This window comes from Emys orbicularis, chromosome 1 (assembly GCF_028017835.1).
Source record: "Emys orbicularis isolate rEmyOrb1 chromosome 1, rEmyOrb1.hap1, whole genome shotgun sequence".
NCBI lineage: Eukaryota > Metazoa > Chordata > Testudines > Emydidae > Emys > Emys orbicularis.
The window spans coordinates 70,744,077-70,760,505 of NC_088683.1; the positions used below are offsets into that span (position 1 = coordinate 70,744,077).

The window sequence follows — 16,429 nt, forward strand, 5'->3', positions numbered from 1 at the left end:
GATATCATAAGATTTTTTAAAGTAAATACAGCTAACAAAGAGAGTGATGCACACGAGAGGTTAAATCAGAAGACTGAGAAGCTCCCATAAATTCTGACCAAAATGACATCAGCATAGTCAGCCCTCTTCTATCTTTCGACCGTACTGTCCTCCCTTCTCCTTACAAAACAATATGGACGCAGTGAAACACTTCAGTGGTGCTTCAGAGAGATCATGGACACCACAAAATCAGATGCGGACTTGATCTGAACCCACTTCTCAGAGCCATTAAAATAGGATTAAAAAATATATATCTATACACCTACCATATATACCATATATCGAGCGTGGACTCTGATAATCAAATACCAGATAAGTCAACTGTCAGAATAGAACTACCTCGACCATTTAGTGCTAATCATCTTATACCTCATTGATTCCCCTCCATCTTGATGCTGGTTTCACTGTTTTGTTTTATAAATTTTCTACCTCCAAGCATCTTCTGCCTGTAAAAATCTCCCCTCATCTTAAACTTTGTGTAAGATAATACCAAACCAAATAACTGGACTGTATTTAAACAGTCTGTCTCACAGACTCAGTGAACTTTGACCATGCCTCAAATGCTCATACAGTGCTTTGAATCTATAAGATGCTGAATGCTAAAAGCAGGAAAGGGTAATAATCTTCAGTGTCTGAAATTCCTACTGAAAGGTAACCTAAGGCAATTTAAACAATGTTTAAGTGACAGCTAAATCATTTTGCACTCAACTGCTAAAAAAAACATATGAAATTAAATTTGCTGCTTGCTTCATGCATCTAATCTTTTCAAGATTCTCTTCCCCCACCCCAACCTAAAATGGGAAAAACTTTAGCTCATTTAAAAGGTTATTTAAGAAGGGCCACTGCATCTTCTCCCAGCTCAGAGAAGCCATAAATTCTTAGATGTACAAGAGAATTAAATATTTCATTGCAAGGAAGGGAAAGAGAATGGTCCAACATGCCACAGGTTCCTAATCACTGATCTAACACAAAGTTATTTTCAAGGGAAATAACATGCTTTTATGCAGAAGAAGATCCTTTACTTCTAACTTACCATATGAGTTAAGACTAGTTCATAAGATGGTCTTATTAAAAGAAAACTGAAGTTATTTCCTTACTGTGATTACTGCTCGTGGCGGTCGCGGTACTCTAACAAACTTTGTGTTCTGTACCCGAGGCTGGGATACAGTATTAATACTGACTGCTGATAGATTGCTTCTTGGCACAGGCTGGGAATTATTTGGAACTGGAGGTGAAGGCGGACCACTATTACTTGATGTTTCCTACATAAGGAAATAAAAAGTCCAATCAGGAGGGGAGGGAGGAAGAAATAGTATACTATATCAAAAAAGTGTTTCAAAAGGTGTACAGCTGTATATGAAAAACAATTGAAAAATATTAGCATGTTAGCGTCTATGCTATCTCTCTAAACTTTTATAACAGAGACACTATACCACCAGAACATATTTCAATTTTCTGATCGAAGGTATATAACTATCGCCACTTGTGTAGTTACATAGTGATGCCAAAAAGTATATTAGGCAAGAATGGTCCTGCTCTTGTTTACAGGTGATCTGCAAAGGAAATATGTTTGTGGCCTCTTTTATGATGTCATATAGGCAGTTTAATTTAATTTTCATTACAAACACGGGGAGGGGTGGGGATAAGTTCTGTTTGTTTTTTACCTCAGAAATACTAGAAATGTCAAGTCCTGTCCATCTCATATTTGCTGGAAGACTGAAGTGAAGCAAGAGCTCTCTCAGCCTTCAAATGACAGGGAAGGTAGCGTTTGAATCTTTAACAAAAAGAACTTCCTTCCAATAGTTTGTTAAATAGGTATTAAGCAAATAAACAGTTTAACAGTGAATAAAATCCCTTTCAACTGTTCAAATTTTAGTCCCTTGAAATGTTATAATCCCACCAGTCCTCCAGCAAAAACAGGTTGGACAAGACCTGTAATTTGTAATGTAAGCCAAGCAGATTTGATTTAAAACTCATTCAGGATTGTTTTATACAGCCATAAAGCAGAAAGGAAAAAAAAAGTCCTATATTTTCCACCCTTTGCAGGTCACCTTTAAAGTTAGCTCAAGATTGCCATCTAGAGGCTATATTCACAAACTACAGGACTACCTCTGATTTGAAAGCTCGTTTGTTAGCTAGAGACTTGAGTAGCTCTTCTCGTAGTAGCATTTCTTCTTCTTCTTCTTCATCTGCAAATGGAGGTTTGGGTGGCTGTTCGGGTTCCTCAGGTGGAAGAGGTGGGAGAGGTGGAGGAGGCTCAAGAGAAACACAAGAAATGTCCTCCACATAAAGTTGGCTCAACGGCTGCACAGTCTGAGATGCATTACAAAAAGAAAAACAGAATTTGAAAACCAAATAGAATTAACTAAACTTTTCATTGCTAAATTATTCCAAAGACACAAAGGACATGAACTAAACTGATTAAGTCACGGTTTGATATTACAATTCAAATAGCAGTGATTTAGACAGTGACATCAAAGGCTGGAGTTAAATTGCTCCTATTTACAAAAAAGGAGGTAGGTTTAAGGGTTTGTCCCTTCAGCTCTATTACAATTCCCTTTAAGGCTAGGAATTCAGAGTTTTTAGTCCAAAGAAGGAGCACCAACTAGGCACAAAGAAGGATATGTGTTTAGTGGGAAGGGAAGGGAGAGACAGGCTGCTGGCAAATTCCTGGGTGAGAAGGCAACCAGAGTCTAATTGAGACAGGTCCCTTATCCACCCAGTACCAACAACACAGCCAGAATAGATGTTAGTCCCTGGGTGGGGAGTACTGAGGCTAGAGAGGACAGACATTTTGTATATAGGGCCGGGGGACCGGAGCCCAAGTGGGAAGTGCGGACTGGGTTGCCCTACCCTTCAGCTACACACCTGGAAGTGGTGATGCAAGAGGAGAAGGAACTGACTAGAACTCCAGCAGCAAAGAAGGTGGAAAGACAGCTGAGCCCAGAAAAGATTGAAAGAATGGTCTGGTTTTGTTGATCTCTGGAAAGGGAGGTCTTCTGTATAGTCACCCCAACACGAGAGGGGGAACAATAGATCAGCATAAAGATACAGAGGCACAATGGTACCACAGAAGGGCCTGGGAAGAACTACTTGATGCAGACTTGTTAGAAGTTATTAGGAAATTCTCACATATTTTAATGCAACATAAAATGTAGCATCCAAGACAGTGTTTCTTTAAGGCACAGAACTAAAATATATATTAAAACTGAAAATTTTAAAAGACAAATGAATTAAAAATTATTTACTGTAACCTGGGGTGGCAGAGGCAAGGAAATTGGTGGTGCTGGAGGAGGAAAATATTCCACCGGACACTCAAAGAAAGGAGGCTGCACTGGAGAAGAAGCTGCAACAAAGAGAGATACATTTAAATTCAAGAAATAAGAATGGTAAGTTACCAAACACGACTAAGTCATGTTATGCTTTAATTAACCAACTAAAAATATTGAATCACATTTCAACTCATGGCCATAAAGCTAAGTGAGAAAACAGGCAAGATGCTAATTTATATCTCAACTTTGGTAGGTGAGACCAGAACAAAAGAGGAGTATATACCTGCACAAAAGACACACAGAACTACTTAATGCCCTGTTCCTACCTTTTTTTTTTTTAAATTAACTTTATAATTTGTATTCAAAGACAACATTACTCTAAGTGAAACCCATCTTTGCTGTTCAGTTTGATTTAACTCACAAATGCATGCTTTCTGAAACTACATGCCCGAGCACAGAGATTCCAACTGATCTGGCAACCAGCAGTAAGGAGATGCAACATGCATGAAGGCTTCAGCACCAGATAGGTAAGAAACTCAAGGAATATTGAATACTGGGACATGTAGATCCAGAGGCTCAGAGGCCCCACCCTTCCATATGAAGGAGTCACATAATTTGCATGCCTGGAAACAGTATGTTCTGTGGTCCTTCTGAAAACCAGGCAGCAGAAAAATTGAGAGGCAGCTAAGGAGAAAGTTTGGGAACAGAGGCCAGAGGGCAAGGAAGTTTGCTGAGAAGGAAAAAACAAATATGGAAAATAAGAGAATAAAATCAGAAGATGAAGAACAATGGAATAAAAGGAATAAACACAGCTAGGAAAGAATAAAGGTTATTGAAATATTGGTAATGTTTCTAAATTTAACTGTATTTTCTGAAATAATTTCATTTAAGTTTGTGAGAAAATTAGGTGTAGGACAGGCTTCTAGGAAGTAGTCAACAGAGTCTTTTTCACACCATGCTTTGGGGACCCCCACTTCTACATGATTCCATATGAATTTATAAACAAGTTTGATGTTTCTAATCATATTTGGCTAAGTGTAAGCCTGAAGCTCTTTAGAGGATCCCTAGGGAATACAAAGCTAAATAAAAAAGAATCAGATTTAAAACAGGACAGAATTAGTTCCACTTAAATGACATAGTTCTCAAACCCACAGGGCATTATTACAAAGGCTGTGATTTAGTCAGGGAATCTGTGACTTCCAAAGACCTCAATGACTTCAGCCAGCGCCGGCTGGGAGCTGCAGGGTCACCTGCCGCCTGCGGAGGCAGGGAGCTGCGGGGTACCCCGGCCGCCCCAGGCGGCAGGAGCCCCCCCACAGCTTCCAGCTCCCATGAATGGCACGTGGACCCCCCGCAGCTCCTGACCGCCCCGGGTGGTGGTGGGGAAATCCTGGCCGCTCCGGGCAGTGGGGGGGACCCCCGCAGCTGTGAGCCACCAGAGGAGGGGGACCCTGGAGTTCCGAGCCCCCACGGGTGGTGGAGGCCCCTGGAGCTCCCAGCCCACCAGCAGATGCCCAGGCTCCCCATTTTGTTATGGATATTTTTAGTAAAAGTCAGGGACAGGTCATGGATTTCCATTAATTTTTCATTATTGCCTGTGACCTGTCCCTGACTTTTACTAAAAATATCTGTGACAAAAAATCTTAGCCTTAATTATTACCCATTCAACTTCAGTCCACAAAAAGAACACAGCCCTTCTGAGAAGACGGAGATTGTCCGTTTCATATTTTTTATATCACTAAAGTAATATTCCAACCATTTTTCATCATTATACTTTTCAACCATGCCAGAAATTGAAAGTTAACCTTACCTGGTGAGTTAGTTTCACTGTCTGTATCCATGGCAACTTCATCATAGTTGTCATATTGATAAATCCCTCCTCCGCTATCAGTAGATTGCTTATCTAAAGACCGTCTCAAGTCTGTATCTGAAGACTAAGCATACAAAAAAAAAGTGCTTTAATTTAGCATGTCTTAAAACAACTTTTAAAAAAATGCAAATGCTGTAACACTGCCACCACCTGTCCCCTCACTTATTTTTCAATCAAGTTCTACCCAGCAGAGAAAGGAGGAGGCAAGAAGGGGGTCAACCGTGGCTTAAGAAGTCAAACTACAGCTTTCTTCTCTATGTAGAGACGAGATTGAGGAGATCAGCTGCAGGTTTTGAATGCTGTTTTCTCTGAATATAACAGCAGTTTCTACAAGAGATTACACAAGCAAACAGATCCAATTATCAAACCCAAAATAAACTTATAAACAGACAATCAAGCTCCTGACAATTAGCCAGCGTTAAAAGTTTGGGCACCCTTGAATAAAGTGTTTCTGAAAGAAATGGTGTTATAATTAACTTCTATTTCAGAACTCTATTGCTCCTGCCAATACATCACAGTAATTACTAACGTTTCTGCTGAAAAGCAAATCTCTTTTTTCAAAAGAGCCAAGTAATGACTAAACAGGAAAACTAAATACATAGTTATTACGGAACAGCACTCAGCAACTTTATTGTAAAGGTTGAACAAAGCTTTCAACCCTCACAGAGCTCTAAAAAAAAAAAAAATCCACATGCATACTGAATTTGTCTTAAAAATTGCTAAGCCCCAGAGCCAGAGTTAGTTTTGTAAATTCTGGGTCATTCAGCCAAAGGGTTCCAGAGACAGAACTCCCACAAAAAAAGAACTGTGACAGGCACATGAGAGAAAGTGATTTGCATATGCACCATGAGACTGGTACACTTGATGCCTCATTCGACCAACTATGCAAAGGAGCTCAGCCTACATCAATCACTTGCTAGCTTACAGGAACAGACTATCTTGAACCTGAGCACACTCCCCCATTTTTCTCCCCACAAAAAACTGAGTTCAAGTGCTGCTTTTGGTAGACTTCTGAGACAAATTTCAGACTACTTTCTGCTTGCGCCCAGGGGCTTGTTTTTGGAAGTTCTGCTTCAAGTGCCAGCAGCATTAAGGAGCAACAGCAGGGACTTCATAGGTCTGGTCAAATAGAGCTCTGTGTTTAAAAGCCCACTTTTCAAAGTACTCTAAAATCCATGTACATAAAGGAGGTTGTCATGAACAGTGCTATACGACAACATGGGGTACTTTGTGGTGCCAATTTGGACTCATTTGTTCAAGAGGTTCCTCAGATACAGCCCTACGAGTGTAATGAAGGAGCAAGGAGGAAAGCAAAGCTAGTAGATGAGCAGCAGTGAGATGTATTTAGGAAATCCATCCATGGCCCCCATCACAGGTGCCCCTCAGTCATGCCCCCTCTTTACCATCATTTCATCAAACAAGGGAAATTCAATGCCAAAACCGTTATTAACTAAAGTTGGCTAGCACTGCCTTGTGCCTCACAGAACATGGAGGGAAGGGCTAAACTTGAATTTCTGAAAACAAGGAAATGCAGAGTTAAGGTCATTTCCCATCCCCCTCCCTCCAAATCTTACCTCTGCCCCCATGAGCAATACTCTAACCTGTCCCAGTTAAAGATCATATAACTATACCCTTCCTGAGTACCTGGAGGACAGCAGGGGAGAAGTGAACAAGGATAGCATATGGGGAACTCCCAAGCCTTAACTTGACTAGGATAAAGGCTGAGGTTAGGATGGGCTTAACCAAACACTAACTATCTAAGCCTGACTTACTATTCTTGACCACTTTGCCTATTCCAGGCAAGCCCCTAAAAACTTGACAGATGTTGATACCTGTTTATCCGTGTCTTAAGGATTCCCTGTGGGACATCACCTTTGGTTACTCCAAAATGAGCCACGTAGTGCAGCCTGTTGGCACACCTCAGTGCTAGAACTCCCAGAGCAACAGTGCAGGACAGAAGGCAGAAAGGATGCATGATGTGTGAATGCCAATGCAGATATAGAGTGCTGGTGAGCACTAAGAATATGCAAAAGTGTGTTAAAATGGGGTGAAATACTACTATCCCTCTATATTCTTGACTGGCTACCGCTGTCCTACAGTCCACTAAGTCTTTCTAGGGGCCCTCAAACTCTAAAGTTCTTTCTAGAACTCTTTCAAACATTGTTACGTTATAAAACCAGAAATGGCCATTGCGACTATCTAAAGGGACCTTCTGTATAACAAGCCCAAAACACAGGGATCCCCGATTCCTCTAGCTGCAGCTGCACCTCTCCTGATAGAGTGAAAACTGGCAGCTTGCTGCAACTATTACTTGGGGCAGTGCAGCTACACCTAAATGAGAGGAATGAGGCTAAAGAATTGGTTTGGGGACACGGCCGCACAAATTTTGTTAGTGACAGGGTCAAGTTTCATTTGGTGCCAGTGCCTATTGCCAGCTCCAGGATGACAGAATTGAGGTTGGGTGCAAAATATAACTATTTCCTGATTTTCAAATTTAAGTTTAGTGATATTCCACATTCTGGAAAAGCAGAACTAAGCAATCCTAACTCTAAATTAATGACACTTTTTGCCAGTGAATAGACTTTGTTTCTTGATAGGCAATATATATTGTTGGTTCACTTCTGCAGTATAACATGATTCGTCTTAAAATGAGCACTTTTGGGGAGTACTACCCCACTGAATTTAATTTCCAGAACCACTGCAACACCTAGTAAAAAGCAGTATTCTGGCTTTACACCTCCTAGAACAGGACTGACTACTAATTGGTTTATACTTATTTACAGAGTTTTTAACATCTTTCATGCATCTTATGCTCACAACACTCTTATGAGAATAACAATTACCGATCACTAATTTTCAGGTGGATAAATCTATGTAGAGAGATTGAGCCATGACCAAAAACAGTCAGAAGAAGAATAAAAACAGTCAGATCTGGGATTAAAACACAAACTTCTGGCTCCAAATTCTATGTTGTAACCACTAAACTATTCTGTTTCTCTGAGAGTTTGAAAAAGAAAGTATGCATCAATCAAGGATCTCAAATATAACACCTGAATACAAATCACTACCTTGCTTCTTGATCTCCTCTTTCCCCCAACAAGCTTCATGAACCGGTTGTACTGCTCTTCTTGATTTGAAAGGTCACGGATTTTTCGGATTTCCTCTTCTCTTTTTCTTCTCTCCTCCTCCTCCTCCTGTTTCCTCTGCTCCTCTTCTTTTTGACGTCTTTCTTGTTCCTTTTGCTGCTGCATTTTTTTCCATGCCTTTGTTTGCTGTTTCCTCAAAGCTTGCTTAGCTTTAAATAAAAATATATACAGATAATTGCACCTCATTTCTTTAAAAACCTCCACACATATCCAACAAGTCCCCAAAGGTTACATTTTGCAGAAACCCTAAAAGTGTTGAGAATGAAAGGTATTAGTGAGTGCAATATGGTGGTTAAGATTTGGTATTAGTATAAGCCTTACATAGCAGATTACATGTTAGATTTCAGATGGATGACTACTGCTAACCATTTTAATTTTGTTAAGCATATTACCTGCAGTGCTGGTTTTTTTGGTTGAATGTGGTTTTGTACTGGCTTTGACTTTTTGCTGAACAGTTTTTGTCTTTGTTAGTTTTTCCTTGCTTTCCTTCATCACCTGCTGTTCTTTCTGCTGCCATTTCTTACTGGCAGACTGAAGTGCAAGAAGTCTAAGCTGCAATTCAGACATCTCTTCCTCCTCATCCAGTAGCTTCTTTGAGGATGGGAGGGAGAAAAAGAGGGGAGAGCATAATTGAAAAGTCATGAAATTTGTCATTAGTTAAGTTCACACACAAAAAATTTTCACGCACAAAAACTTGAATGCGCAATTAGATTTCTATAAAGAGGCAAGCTTAAAATCCCACTCCAGATTTCATCATGGTCTTTGAGGATTTATGCTACCTATTCCTAAAGTGTGGCTTGACTTTACAACATAGAAAAAAAGAACCAGAAGATCATGCCACAAAATGTAAGATGATTTCAGCCAGAACACTCTTACCTTTTCAGATGTAGCATCTGAAGTGCTAAGCTTTCGTACTAATGTTTGTTCTTTGTCTTCTACTCCTTTAAAACAAAATAGCAAATTTTTATAAACATGACAAAGCTTCAGTTCACTTACCAGAACTACACTAAAACAATGTGCAGAACTGAACCCAAGATAGTTTATTAATATCATTGAGGTGTTAATACATTAAAATAGTATATTAAAAATAAAATTGCTGCAGATGTGTACTTTGAAAATGTGCTATTATAACTAGCATGACTGATCTTGCTTTGAGAAGTAACACCTTGACAGTACAGACTGGATCTTTGAGCTTTTAATAGGGGGAAAATACCTTAGATGGAAAACTTATGTTTTTCTTTCTGCTTCTATGGAACAGAGTCTTCCCTATTTATCCCATAAAAAGGATGAAAGCGGTGTCTGCCAAAAGACAGGCTATGTCTACACTATCGCAGTAAGTCGACCTATGCTATGCAACTCCAGCTACGTGAATAACGTAGCTGGAGTCGACGTACCTTAGGTCGAGTTACCGCAGGTTCTACACCGCGGGGGTCGATGGGAGAAAATCTCCCGTTGACTTACCTTACTCTTCTCATCGGGGTTAGAGTACAGGGGTCAACTGGAGAGCAATCTGCAGTTGATTTGGCGGATCTTTACTAGACCCAATAAATCGACCGCCGGTGGATCGATCTCAGAGCGTCAATCTCTGCCGTACTGTAGACCTGCCCACCAGCTGCTTTTGCTGAAGCAAGAGCAGCCTATGGGCCTTATAAAGTACAGCACTGAGCACTTTCAGTTCCACTGGAATTTAAGAAGCTCGGCACATCCCAGTAGCTGCTCAGGACCTTGTAGGATTAAGTTGAAAACTCAAAGCTGGAGAAGAACACTGGTGCACCTCCTCCACCTCCAACGAAGCCAGTTTCAGGGTTATCACTGGCCTGGTATGTAATAAAACTCACCAGCTGAACTCTACCCTGCGGATATGCTTGACTGCCCACCAGTCACATTGCCATCAAATGGGAGGGGAAAAACAACAACAGCAGAGGAATCATTCTCCAAGATCAGTGGGTCTCAAACTGTTTTTACTGGCGATCCCTTTCACATCGCAAGCCTCTGAGTGCGACCCCCCCCAACACACTTTTTAAATATATTTAACACCATTATAAATGCTGGTGGCAAGCGGGGTTTGGGATGGAGGTTGACAGCTCACGACCCCGTATGTAATGACCTGGCAACCCCCGAGGGGTCCCGACCCCCAGTTTGAGGACCCCTGTCCAAGATGCTTTCGCTCCATATAAAAAACCCTCTTAGAGTGTGTCCCTACCCACATGCCAAACTAGGAAAAGAGAAACTGACAACCCACTTTTCTCCCTGCTCCCAAAGTCCTAGCAGAAGACTCTTCCTAAATATCAAGAAAAGTAGATACAAGGCAAATGCAATCTCAAAACATAAAATAGAAATTTTAAAAGATTCAAATGGTATATAGCTCACCCTGGAGATCTCCCTGCTTGCCGTGTGCTTAAAAAAAAAAAAAAAACACACCACACATATATGAGAACAAGGGGAAATGGGATGACGCCAGCAATGCTTTACCTTCATTTTCTCCTTAAATATTTCAAAATCTTGTTACACAAGCCAGACCAACAGACCATAAAAGTGTTAAATAAAAGCACATGGAAGACATTGTAAAAGCATCTGAAACCACTTTAAAGATTTAAAAAATTAACTGAACAAGCTTCTTTTGTCATGGGGGGGGAGAGCACAAAAGGATTGCAGTACTGATTCTTGGGTTAAAACTTTACGCTAAGTGAAGCTTGGTATGCAAAGAAAGCTAACAGCATAGCTGAGTTATAAACTTTTACATTAAAACGCTAATAAGCCCTGAAGCATAAAGGCAACAGTAGACACCACTAAAATATAGCTGATGCAGATTGAGAACATTATTGGATTTATTAATAGTACTTCCATCCTTTTCACTTCCAAACTATAGCCTAGTTAGCCACAGAACATGTACAAGTATTTTTCCTAATAGCACATTCCTCAACACTTAGGAGTTTCTCTCCATGCCCCTTCAATCCATGGATTCAAGGTGGGAAAAGGTGCAATTAGTGCTAATTGTGGTGATAGGAGTTTCTACAATGTGGAACACATGCTCCCTAAGGCTATGTCTACACTACCGCTGTAAGTCAACCTATGCTACGCAACTCCAGCTATGTGAATAACGTAGCTGGAGTCGACATACCTTAGGTTGAGTTACCGCGGGGTCTACACTGCGGGGGGCTGACGGGAAAAATCTCCCGTCAACTAACCTTACTCTTCTTGTCGGGGGTAGAGTACAGGGGTCAACCGGAGAGCGATCTGCAGTCGATTTGGCAAGTCTTTACTAGACCACTAAATCGACCGCCGGTGGATCGATCTCAGAGCGTCGATCCCCGCTGTAGTGTAGACCTGCTTTTCCCCAGAGATGGACCAAGACTAATGCATATCACACAGCCAATAGTCATATGGTAAAAATATATGATGAACAGAATAGGGCTACAAACAGCACCTTGGGGTATTCCACAGAGAGGAAGATATAGAGCCTCCACCTGAGTAAAAGGAGGACAGTTAAAATTAGCATTAAAACTTTGTTTTAGAATTAAGGCCTGATTTACACAAGGAAATTAGGTCAGTATAACTACATTACTCGGAGTGTGAAAAATCCACAAAGCAGTTAAACCAACCCAACCCCCTCGTGTTGACAGAGAATTCTCTAGTCAACCTAGTTACTACCTCTTGGTGATATAGATTACCTACACTGACAGAAGCCCTCCCATCGGCATAGGTCTTGTCTACACTGAAGGCTGCAGCTGTGCCCCGATGAGGTTTTAAGTGTAAACAAGCCCTCAAATAGCTCTTCAGCTATAATGCACCCATAAGGGCCTTTTAATAGCATTTGATATAAATACCCTGTGATACAGGACGTTTTCTTATAATCTCCTATGCACTGTATGCAGCCCTGAATAGTATACACTCATTTATCTTAGAAATACCTACTTCACTTGAGATCAATTTACAGTTGTTGAAATCACTTGGGATGCTCTTGCTATCAGATCCTGGGATAAAACTAAGATTAGTGACAGGGCTCTTAGCTGAACGCTCTGCTTTTACAATGTGTTCCCTTGAGCGTCCACCAGAATCCAAGTTCTGATAAGTCTCAGGGTGTGGTGCAAAGCCCATTTATTCTGTTTTGTTTCTGGTTAATTACTATGCATTGCGATTATTAATTTGGGATGTATATTATCATTTGACCTTCTAAGGCATACTGGAGATACTCGTGGTACTGGTCATGCAAGTATAATTTAACAGTGGCTTATGTAAACTGTCTGCTTTTAACATTTTTTATGTAAGTGGGTTAGCTCCTACCATGTTAGATACGATATATGAATTAAAAATAAATTGTGCATCCAAGGATTACAGCATTCATTTTACCACTAGCATACGTCCAATAGCAAAAAAAAGGCTGAGAGGGGATATGATTGCTCCCCATAAATACAACAGAGGGGTAAACATGAGGGAGGAAGAAGAGCTATTTAAGCTCAAGGGCAAGTTGGCACAAGAACAAATGGGTATAAACTGGCCAGGAATAAATTTAGGCTGGAAGTTAGAACACTTCTAACCATCAAAAGAGTGAGATTCTGGAACAACCTTACAATAGGAATAGTGGGGACAAACAACCTACTTAGTTTTAAGCTGGAGCTTGGTAAGTTTATGAACGAATGATATATGGAGTTGTCTGTAACCACAGAGGACTGGATTCAAAGCAGGAGATCCCTTCCAGCCCTATGTCCTGCAATACAGAGTTAATTCATCTTGTGTTTACGTTCTTATTTTTATGAATTTGGGGGTTGGGAGGGGGTGTTTGTTTTTAAATAGCTCCTTTTTATTCCCCAGACTCACAGGTGTGTCCGTTTTACTCCTTTCTCTACATATTTACTCATCCTATATTATATTGGTTCTTGCTCGATCACAAGATATGACTGCTCCTCTAAGCCTGGTATTAAAGCCACATCCACACCTTTATCATTTTACCTTGATTACTGTAATAAGCTTTTGGGTCTCCGTACCTTTCACCTTCCCCGGCCCAGTTTATCTAAAGTACTATAGGTAAAACCATTTTCCTTAACCACTTATTCTCTCATTCCCTTCCTTTACTGGTTTCTTATCTCCTGTTGTATCACGCTCAAGCTAATCATCTTAACTCTCAATGCCTTTGCCTTACATTTCTCATGCTCTGATGCTTTGTATCTTCTCAGATTCATGCTTTCTTCTGTGCTGTGTCTACAGTTTAGAACATGCTCCCACTTCTGTTCATCATGCTTCTATCTGGCCCTCTTTCAAACTCACTTCTTACACAAATCTTCCCTACCTCTTTCCCCTAATGATTTCTCCACTTCTTTTCCTTACCTGAACTCTTACCGTGTGTTTTGTTTTATATTACAACTTAAGTTCTTCTGGGCAGGAACAAGTAACATTTATTACACTACAAGAAACACTTACGAGATAAAAAACTCTCACTCTAGAGTATACAATTGTCACTAAATTTCAATCCTCCCCTTTCAGCTTACCAGAGACACTTTTGCCATTGCACATTCTAGTCTCACAAGAAGGAAGTCAGTAAGGAAAAGAGAAGGAAAACGTAAGAGATGATTAAATGAAAGTCCAAGATTCCAGTTATGAGCATAATGCCTCAGGCTGTCAATTTAGCTTTAAAAAAAAAAAAAAACTCAAGAAAACAAACTACATTTCAAAAGCAGTAAATCAGCTCTTAGCACTAGTTATTCCACCTATTATTTTACACTGTTAACAGCAATGCTCCCAGTGAAATTTAAGGCTGCCACAGCTCTCGTTTTCAAGGGTTTTTTTTGTTTATTTAAAAAAAAAAAAAAAGCAAAGACAACACATGTTATAACAGTAATCAATTTTGGGCTTGTCAAAATTAAAATTACCATTTTTCAGTTAAAAAGACCAGCACTAAATAGCATTTTATTTAGGATGCCACAGTCAGGAGCCGCAAAGTATGACATCCATGTTTGGCCTTCAGGTGATGTTACCATAGTAATAAAACTATGTATTTTTTAAAAAGTGTTTCTTTAGGCTATTAAAACTGAAATTGTTTGGATTTTAATAACAATTTATTGTAATATGTGCTATATGTTTCCTTTCTATAGTTAGTTAATGTGGATAGGGGAAGAAGGCTGATTAGACAACTAGTGATTCATCAATTTCACTTTCTGAGTCTCAAGCACTAATATAGTGTTGAAAACCTAAATATAACAGAAGGGAAATATTCTAATGTTGTTCTCCTGCCCTACTCTCTCTACAAACAAGTTATTTATACTCAAGTTAGAAAATTTTGTGAAAATATTTATAATTTATTTTATATTTCGGATCAAGCTTTAATTAAATGTTGAAGATGTTATACTTCAAGACAAGTTCCAAATTTAAAATAAGTTACTTGATATAAAACCACTTTCTTTTAAAAATACCAAGTTTCAAAGAGGCACAACTTTCCCAAATATCTAGTAGAATCACAAAGATTCTTGCTGTAACAGGTTAATGCAGACAGGAATGTTCGATAGTTACCTTGACTGGATTCTGTGAGTTCAGATTTTTGTGACAGCTGTTTTGTTCCATCTTTAGTTTTTTTCAATCTGTTCCTCTCAGCCAGTGTAGACAGTTTTTGCCTGAGAGGTTTCAGTTCAAATGCCTGAAAGGCTATAACCTGATTTTTCTCCTCAGGAGACACTTCTTTTATAGCTTCTTTTGTAATACTGACATTTTCTACAGCTATTTGGTCCTCAGCGTTTGCTGTTTTAGCATCATCTTGGTGCACAGTTTCTTCTCTGTTATTCAGAGCCAGTTTTTCATCTTTATTAATATATTCAAGTTCAAGCTGAATCTGCTTGTATTTCAGAAGAAGATCCTCAAAGCTTTCTTCCACACAGTTTTCATTTTTAGATGAGTAGTTCTGTTTTCTAGATGGGGATCTTCCAAAAGTTTTGGCTGAATTATTTGTTAAGAAAACTAAACTGAATCCATTTCTGCCCTTAATATCATAGAGATTAAGATACAATCAATGAAGATTAAGCAACAATATGTAACAAATTAAAATGTGTTCTCCCACTGGAATAATTTTGTATTATAACTTCATATGGAACTCTTCTCCCCATTTTCAGAAACAGAACTTAATTTGTCAAACACATAACAATATGCATATTTTATACATTAGTCTTAAGAACGGAATATAAAGTTTACATACTCATCACACTTACCCACTGTCAAGTAGTATCTTCCTGCTCAATTTCATTAATTCATATTTCTTTTATAGGCTACTTTACAACTGTTCTCAAATGTAGAAAAATCCCACATTTTGTGTTTCATTTTTTAAGACTTCTGTTTACTCTTAAAGCTCAAGGAATTGCTCAGCAAGTCTCCTTTCTCTCCAACCACAACCTCCAACTCACTGGAACTGCAATGGTGGAGGCTGATAGGGAGGAGCTCACCTGCTGGTTAGACTTGCTCAAGGCAAATTAGTGAGCGTCAGACTTCTCTGACAGAAGTATGACTCAGCCACTGACTCTCTCTATGTGGTCTTGAATAAGTTACTTAACTTCATTCTGACACAGTTTAACCATCCATAAAATACTGAGACCAAGCCACAGCAGTTAAAATCTGTAGCAACCATGTCCCAACATCTGAGCTAAAGCCACAGATAATTACCACCACCAACTAAGAAAAGTACACCATAAGGAGCCAAGGACTCCAGGACCTATCATCAGAACAGACAGGAATACAGTAGTTTGCTTTGGAGCCACTGCTCAGGACCGAACCTTTTGGTTCACAAGGGGTTGTGCATGCATTCCCAATGAACACCGTTTTTCTATAGGGTTCTGGCTTGGCAACAGGGGCCTGACCCACAACCCAGAGCAGATAATGGAAAGACTCCTGATGACTTTCATGGATCAGGCCTTAAGTGCACATACACAATTCCACAAGGAGAATGCAGAATTATCTTATTAAAGACTGTATTTCCTGCCATAGTGACACATGGAAGATTTTTATAGTAATGATTATTAACATTAAGATCGTATATACTAAAAGTGCCTATTATGATTTGAAGAAGTCATGTAAATATATTTATTAAGAAATCGAAGTACTTGCCTCCTTTGAAAAGGTATTTG

At 39.6% G+C, this 16,429-nt stretch overlaps 1 protein-coding gene across 1 annotated transcript in view; it reads right to left on the reverse strand.

Moving 5' to 3' along the window:
* ZFC3H1 (zinc finger C3H1-type containing) overlaps positions 1 to 16,429 on the reverse strand; it is a 57,689-nt gene that overhangs the window by 34,091 nt on the left and 7,169 nt on the right. Inside the window, exons 2-10 of the mRNA XM_065399903.1 lie at positions 14,832 to 15,251; positions 10,698 to 10,724; positions 9,204 to 9,268; positions 8,720 to 8,918; positions 8,250 to 8,476; positions 5,122 to 5,245; positions 3,288 to 3,385; positions 2,149 to 2,352; positions 1,137 to 1,301 (exon numbers count right to left, since the gene is read on the reverse strand). Of these exons, the coding sequence (XP_065255975.1) occupies positions 1,137 to 1,301; positions 2,149 to 2,352; positions 3,288 to 3,385; positions 5,122 to 5,245; positions 8,250 to 8,476; positions 8,720 to 8,918; positions 9,204 to 9,268; positions 10,698 to 10,724; positions 14,832 to 15,251 (1,529 nt within the window). The remainder of the gene's footprint in view (positions 1 to 1,136; positions 1,302 to 2,148; positions 2,353 to 3,287; positions 3,386 to 5,121; positions 5,246 to 8,249; positions 8,477 to 8,719; positions 8,919 to 9,203; positions 9,269 to 10,697; positions 10,725 to 14,831; positions 15,252 to 16,429) is intronic.